A 7,297-nucleotide genomic window follows, 5' to 3' on the forward strand; every position below is an offset into this window, starting at 1 on the left:
TTTATGTTATGTAATACACAGTACTGTATAGCAGTGATAAGTTGTTTTTCAGTTTTCTTCTATCCAGATAGAAATGTGGCATCCGAGAGCTCCAGGATAAACCCACGTGTACACATGGACTCTGATGCACTCTCTACCATCTCCTCCATCCTGATAGACTACCAAGGTGAATGAAGACCTGCAACCTGGACCCCACAGATTGCTGAATAGAGACAGTCCTTAACTCGGTGAAGTGGACTTGACTGTGCCAGGAAATGGTATGGAACAAGGGGTGGAATGTTATGGTTTAAGGGTGACCAGCCTGAAAAGGAAGGACAGGTGGTGTCTGTAGGACCCTGGAGGGTCAGAGATCAGTACTGTTCCCTCCCCTTTCCGGCCACAGTCTATAAAAAAACAAGGTTGTCGCGGGCTTTTCCTGGCTTCCTGAACTGCTTCCTGTCGCATCTCGGGACAGTTGGGCCTAGCTCCACGTGCTCGGCAGCATCCACCACCATCCGCTCCCAGCACCACTGTGGTCCCTGGTGACGAGTCACAGCAGTCGCAGCAGCCACGAGGCACTGTTTGGACATTTCCACTTGGGACTACTGGGATCGGGTTTTGTATATACTTAAATATCCTTTGTCCCTTATTAGTTCCTTTTTTTCCTTTCCCCTGTTGTTTTCATTAAACTTGTTACAGTCTTAACTTCCAACCTTGTGCGAAGCATTTTTTTTTTATTATTCTCTCTCTATTCCCTTTTCTTAATCTTCCCCCTGGGAGGGGTAAGGGACAATAGAGAGAAAATCCTGATCTCTCTCTCTCTCTGACCCTTAAACAGAGACACTAGTCCTGGAGACAAAACAATCCCAAGTAGAGAGATCATAAACACCTTCTAGATCGCAACCCCATACAACCTAATGACAGTATTTATCTCCAAGGATGCAAAGACAGTCCTTGTCGTTTCACGTATGAAAATGTGCATTACGCAATTATAGAATAATTTACAGAATGCATAAGGAGTTATATTGAAATATTAGGAGTAGAATCTCATATTGAAAATATTTAAACATACCTATGTCTCTTTAAACAGAAAAAATTGCAGTGGAACATTACTGCTCTAAATTAAAGTAGAAAATATGTAATGGAGAATCTGAACATAAAACTGTTTTCCCGAAAAAGTCTTTAAAAGCCTTAGCATAACCTACTAACAACTATCTGCTCCATACAAGGATTACTGGACTGACTTTGAGCTGTAACTATTCCTACTAATACTGCAAAGCATTATATGTTAGTTCCTACCTCCACATTTCCACTGAAAGGGTCAGATTCCTAAAGTTTAGTAAACAAATCTAACCAATAAGAACCTGTATCTTGCCAAAACCAGAGAACTGACTCAAATGCTTTAAAATGAGTTTGTGTATGAGCAGTTTACTAGTTGGTAAACAGCCAATGGAGTTACTCCTACTTATCTGGCAGAGAGGTGGTGTAACAGTAATTCTAATTGGTGCAAACACACTACTTAGCGGTCTCAGGTTCTTACAAGCTAGGTAAGAGGCCAAAAACTCAAGGAGACAATGCATTTGGAATAAAAAATATCAGCCATTAATGCTTGCAGACTCAAGCCACACAAAAATAGCTGGAATTCCTGGTGACAATACATTTTTAGCTATGTAACAGGTTGCCACATTTGGACTCTAAGAAGGATGGAACAGAAACATAAAAAGAGTTTGTCTGTGCAAGAGTAATTTTTTATCATTTAGAAGACCTTTTAAAGCCCTAGTCATCACACCATATTCAGGAAGTGCTTCCTTTCATAACTCTCCAGCAACATTAGGGCAATACAAAGCCAGGAAACAACTTACAGCAGGATCAGGTATGCAACAGGAAAAAGGAACACCACACTTCTCACGACTTTTGCTTTCACTGCTGCAGTTGAAATATATGTTAAAGTCCCAGTCTTCTGGACCTTGGGCACCACAGCAATGGTTCTGCAACAGATAAACAAACATTTAGCATTTGGGGGTATTTTAGAGACAATTTATTCACTGAACAAATCCTCTGGAATGATATTTGTACATTTTCTCTAAGGCTGTGCAGAATCAATGGCAACATCAGAGTAAAAAATGACTAATCAATACTGTGGCTCTGTGAAATCAAAGCAATACATTTGGCATACTGCTCCTGGAAATAGGTGTCAGCATGACAAGCAAAACCATAAAAATTATCACTTCAGATGTAATCGCTAGATGCAATCAGCATACGTACAAAAATGGTGCAACAAAGTAAGGTTATATGAATGCTTTGTACCACATTATTTTCAAGTCAAACAAAACCAGAAAAAAAACACTATGAAAAACATTTCTTTAAATTTGTGACTCCATCCTTAAATCTTAATGAATGAAGAAGCTTTCTTCTTGTTTACTGTAAAAAGTGGATCCAAAGAATATACTTACTTTCTTTTAACAGAGAAGGCTTTCAAACCCAAATTAATTAAATGGTAAAGTCCCACTAGCTCAAAGGTCAACAGACTTAAGTATTTCACAGAAGTTTCTTGACCTAACCAGTGTAATGTAATTACCGTAATTGCAGGTTGGGGAAACTTCAGCATTTCAAGGAATGTTCAATTACTAGAACTAATGAAAGATACTTTCTTATTAAGTTTAGCTTTGCAGTTTACTAGCCTGGATATTTAAGGGTGCAAATCTTACCCTATAATTTGAATACCTGACACACTACACCATCACATGGATTTTCCTGATATCCCATGAAGTTCCATCCTCTTGGGATATCTTTAGCATCTCTCCTCTGCCCATTTTCTGTCTTCGCTAAATTTGTATTAACTGTCTGTGAGACTTCCAAAACTTGAAGTCAGTAAATGGATACAGAAGTTACCAAGTTTGACAGACATGGATGTGAACAGAGAAGAAAACTGTTTACACATAGTTTTCACAGGAAACGTGACTAAAAAGATGAACAGAATGGTCATAATAGGAAAAAACAAAACAAAACAAAACAAGAAAAAGTGATTTTACCATGAAGAAAGCAAGAGGTTCATTTTTGTCTTTATAGTCCCTCTTCCCTCACATATGTATGCCTTTGTGAAAAGCCATACAACCACTAAACATGTTAATCTACTATGAGGTCACTTACAGGCCTGAAAGTAATATAATTAGCCAGAGCAAGGAACTGCATACAAAAACCTCTCCAGGTCCCAAGGCACACGCTGAGAACAGCACAGGTCAGCCTAAGGAGTCCAGCTCTTCAGATGATAGGCTTCAGTGAAGCATTTGAACACAGCATTGCACCTTGTTCAACCCTTGCAGAAGTACACGTGCACTGCATACGTGCACTGCATACTTCCCCTAAGACTAAAGTACTTTCAGGTATGGATCAATGACAGACCAATTCAGAGATTTTTCTGGTCTTTCCTTTTTCAGGCTTATTAACTTGTTAATCTGGCTAGTGAAAAGTATTTAACTGGAGTTCAACTGTAAACCAGCTTAGAATATTAGCCTGGTTGGCTGCACTGAGCAAGAACAAAGCTGACAACGCTGAAATAGTTATGGGTGTTGTTCGTAACCAGAAGGAGCCCTACCTTAGAAAAAAGGTGCCCTTAGCACCAAAAGCTAAAGCAAAACAGCACTGAAATTCATTCTGGCAGCTGAGTCACAGTATGCTTCCACATTAATGCACACAAGACTGAAGGAACAGGATAGATAAGCTGCTAGTAATATACAGCTGACCAAACTGGTATCCACTCTAAAATGTACCTTGCCATCAAACTGAGCTACAAGCACAGATTTCTAAGCACGATCTTCTAGAAGATAGAATACAGACAAAACCAACCCTCTTCCATAAGGGAAAAAAATATAAAGGAGACAACCATTCCACCTCTTTGTGACGTACTCATGGATATACTCTGTTTCTCTCCATATACTTTTTTTTTTAACCACACAAATAAAAATCAGATGTCACCCTCACTGGTTGTTTCCAAGGCATGATTACAAAAGCAGCTGATTGAACAAAAGCAACCAGGCTCTTACTAGCATAAGCCTTGTCATCTGCTGGTGTACATCACTGTCTTCTGGTAACTGAACATTTAAAGGACCACAGGAACATAAACTTGTTTCAACTTTCCTTGATAACTGCCTGACTACAGACTAGCCTTTCCTAGTAAACAAAAACCCTCTTTTGCTTCAAGATGAGGTGCATCACAAGATAAAAGGCCTTGTGCTGCATCCCTGTACAAGACTGCAGCGTCTCCTAAAATAAAAGGGTAGAGCACCAGTTCCACGGCACAACTTCTTCAGGTTAAAGAGGTTTTTTGTTGCTTACTTCTCACTTAAACTGATGCAACACTGATCAGAACAGGGGAGCAAGTCAAGAAGGTCAAAAGGCAGATGGATGGTTGCAACAGCTTCCACATTTGCAGTTAGAACATCACATCTCCCTGACACTTTCAAGGGAGAAAGAGCACATCTGTAACATGGCACTATAAGGTACAGAGCATGATAAATCTGTAACACAAAAAGGAAAATCTCCAAATCTACATATTCTCCTAGAAGACAAGAAAAGTGACATGATAGTAACTTACAATTTTCTGTAGTGAATCAATGAGGTTCTGGAGATCAATATCATCTCGGTAGGATTTAATATTATTCTCAAAGAACTCCTTGACCCTGTCCCTCACCCAGTCCTGGAACAGGAAAGCTAGAACTGCCACTGCCAGCTCCAACAGGAATATAAATACAATTGCTCCACAAAACTGTAAAAAAAAAAAAAAGTCACAAGTTAGACACTATCCATTTATTTTGTATACATCTCTACTCCAACTCCACCAAAAACAGACACAGAAAACTAGGTTAAAATTCTCACTTAGTACAGATACTGTGAGAAGACAGCCTGTTAAAGGAGAATTCAATGTAAAGAAACCCCCAAGAGGTAGAGTTATCTTTTTGTTTTGATAACCTGAATTCAACAGTAAAATGAGTACTATACCACAGTCATTATGCATAGCAGTGAAAATACTAATAAATAAGAAACTGCAAAACACAAGGCTAAAGCAGTCTTGATGTTACTTCTTGGATTGTTTCCAATTTTGAAGAAGTCTCAGTATAAAAACAACCATCTAAGAGATTTCACATCAATCACTGCAGTCCCCAAGTTTTGCCTACCAAACATTTAGAAGAAATTTTTTAAGATTTTAAGGGATTTTGTTCTCCCTAAGCCACTACACCATCTTCTCTCAGAAATTTCCAACTGACTAAATATGTTCTGGAACATCATATTTTGTGATAATACACACATAATGTTAGATTCCTGTATACAAACAATAACAGTATCACTGTACAGCAGAATGAACATAAGAGGGGAGAAATGTTTTCCAGAAAGGAGAAAACATATTTAGGTTTGAACCTACACTACTTTTAAAATCATTACTCATCAGGGGAGTAAGTTTACCATAAACAGTGTAACAAATCAAATTCTATACATTAATTAGCTGAGTTTGCTAGTAGTTCTTCACCCATCATTCCCAGTTTTCATATGCATAATAATCCACTCTATAATGATGTTACTTACAAACTTCAAGAGGCAGATGTTTTCTCTCAGTGCTCCTACACAACCAGCAAATCCCAAAGTAAACATCACTATTCCCACCACTAAGACAAGCACCACTGGGTCCAGACCATGAAGACCAGTCACCTTTGTCAGATCAGACAATACACCCTGAAAGAGAAAAACAGGATAACAGAAAAAAGTGACCACTACAAGCATATTTTTCATTTAGCATTCTTTCTGGATGTCTATAATTTCCACATGATTCCAAATGAATTTGTTGCAAACCCTTGAGTTTGCCAACAGCGAACCACATGGAAAAGTCTTGTAAAATGGTTATTGACAACACCAATTTTCTTCCCCCTTGCAGAGGAAGCATTAATGCAAACTTACAGATATTAACTCTTTCAATAAGTAAACCCAGTGCAGTCAACTTCTCAAATTACATTCCCCTAGGTCTATTTGCCAAGCAAAATTCCACAAGATGGTGCCAAAAGTCCAATACTAGCACTGAATACTCATTTAGTTTCAAGGCAAAATAATGACTGCTTTACATTAACTTGAATTATATTATTATTATTATTAATTTGAATTTATATTAAATTGAATCAATCAGCAAAAGGGCATTCCAATTTCAAAGTCTTTAAAAAAATAAAAATAATTTTTCCAATCCTAATGTTTAGGTAGCAGAAAGGGAGAGACATTACAACTACAAAGCAGGTTATGGGTGATATTTTAAGGAGTGGAACAAAATTTTGTTTCAGTTTTCACAGGAAGCAGATTTTTCCTTTCAACATTTTAATTATACTCCTTCTAGCACTGAGTAGTCTTAGGAACGCTCCTCCAAAATCTTGCTAAAAATACAGAAGTATGTTCTAAATATTCCCCTTTTACCCCAGTTAAAATTCTTACACCAAAAGAAGTTACCTATTCCCTATAAGATATTTGCAATTTGCTTAATTTAGCAGCAGTATTTTCTTTATTGTTAACTATCTAGAGATATCACTTATCTTGATAAGAATCTTACCTAATAAGGCTATCTGCCTAGATCTTAGGACAGAATTTCTATGTCTATATAAATGTGAGGGCTAACAGAAGTCCTCATCATTTCTAGATTAGGTCTTAAAGAAGTTAGATGTATATACCAGATACCATTAAAAATCTAACAAATACATATAACACAAGCTTCTCATGTAACGTGTAAGAACCAGACGCAACACACAGAAGACAGAAGGGACAAACAGTTGAAACTCTTAAAGTTAATAGGAACAATTTGTAGGGACATCCAGGCAGCCCTGCAGTACTCTGAGTGTTTATCATTAACACACAGAACAGTCTAATAAGGAAATACTTTCCCTTTGAAACAGAGAATTAACAAAAAATCACCACAGTACAATATCCCACACTTAGATGTTTACTATCTTTTGTTACTTTCTTTATAAACTGTATTCTCAAGCTAACTACATTTTGTGTAAGAGAAAGACTTGTAAAGTTCACAGTTCATATAAGCAGCCTAATTCTGTCACGGATGCACATTCACCTTGCTACTCAGTTATTTGTGCTAGAGCTAAGTGCAAATAATATACATCCTAAGAGAATATCCTGGAAAAATCTATATCCATCTTTAAATATAAAGACTTATTTAACAAAAATGTCTTCAAAATACAGCATTAGAAGAAAATATCCACATGGAGAAACTTTATCAGCTGATGAAAAGACCCTGATTAACAGCACAATAGTGATACACAGGAGTTCACACTCT

At 37.4% G+C, this 7,297-nt stretch overlaps 1 protein-coding gene across 1 annotated transcript in view; it reads right to left on the bottom strand.

Annotated features, from left to right (window-relative positions):
• Positions 1–1,841: 1,841 nt before the first annotated feature.
• The window catches only part of TSPAN14 (tetraspanin 14), a gene marked incomplete at its 3' end in the record, with an annotated part of 17,317 nt that continues 11,861 nt past the window's right edge, over positions 1,842–7,297 (bottom strand). The window contains exons 3-5 of the mRNA XM_010188238.1: positions 5,560–5,706; positions 4,574–4,744; positions 1,842–1,967 (exon numbers count right to left, since the gene is read on the bottom strand). Coding sequence (XP_010186540.1) covers positions 1,842–1,967; positions 4,574–4,744; positions 5,560–5,706 — 444 coding nt within the window. The remainder of the gene's footprint in view (positions 1,968–4,573; positions 4,745–5,559; positions 5,707–7,297) is intronic.

The sequence above is a fragment of the Mesitornis unicolor genome, unplaced genomic scaffold (genome assembly GCF_000695765.1).
Source record: "Mesitornis unicolor isolate BGI_N332 unplaced genomic scaffold, ASM69576v1 scaffold11497, whole genome shotgun sequence".
Lineage (NCBI taxonomy): Eukaryota > Metazoa > Chordata > Aves > Mesitornithiformes > Mesitornithidae > Mesitornis > Mesitornis unicolor.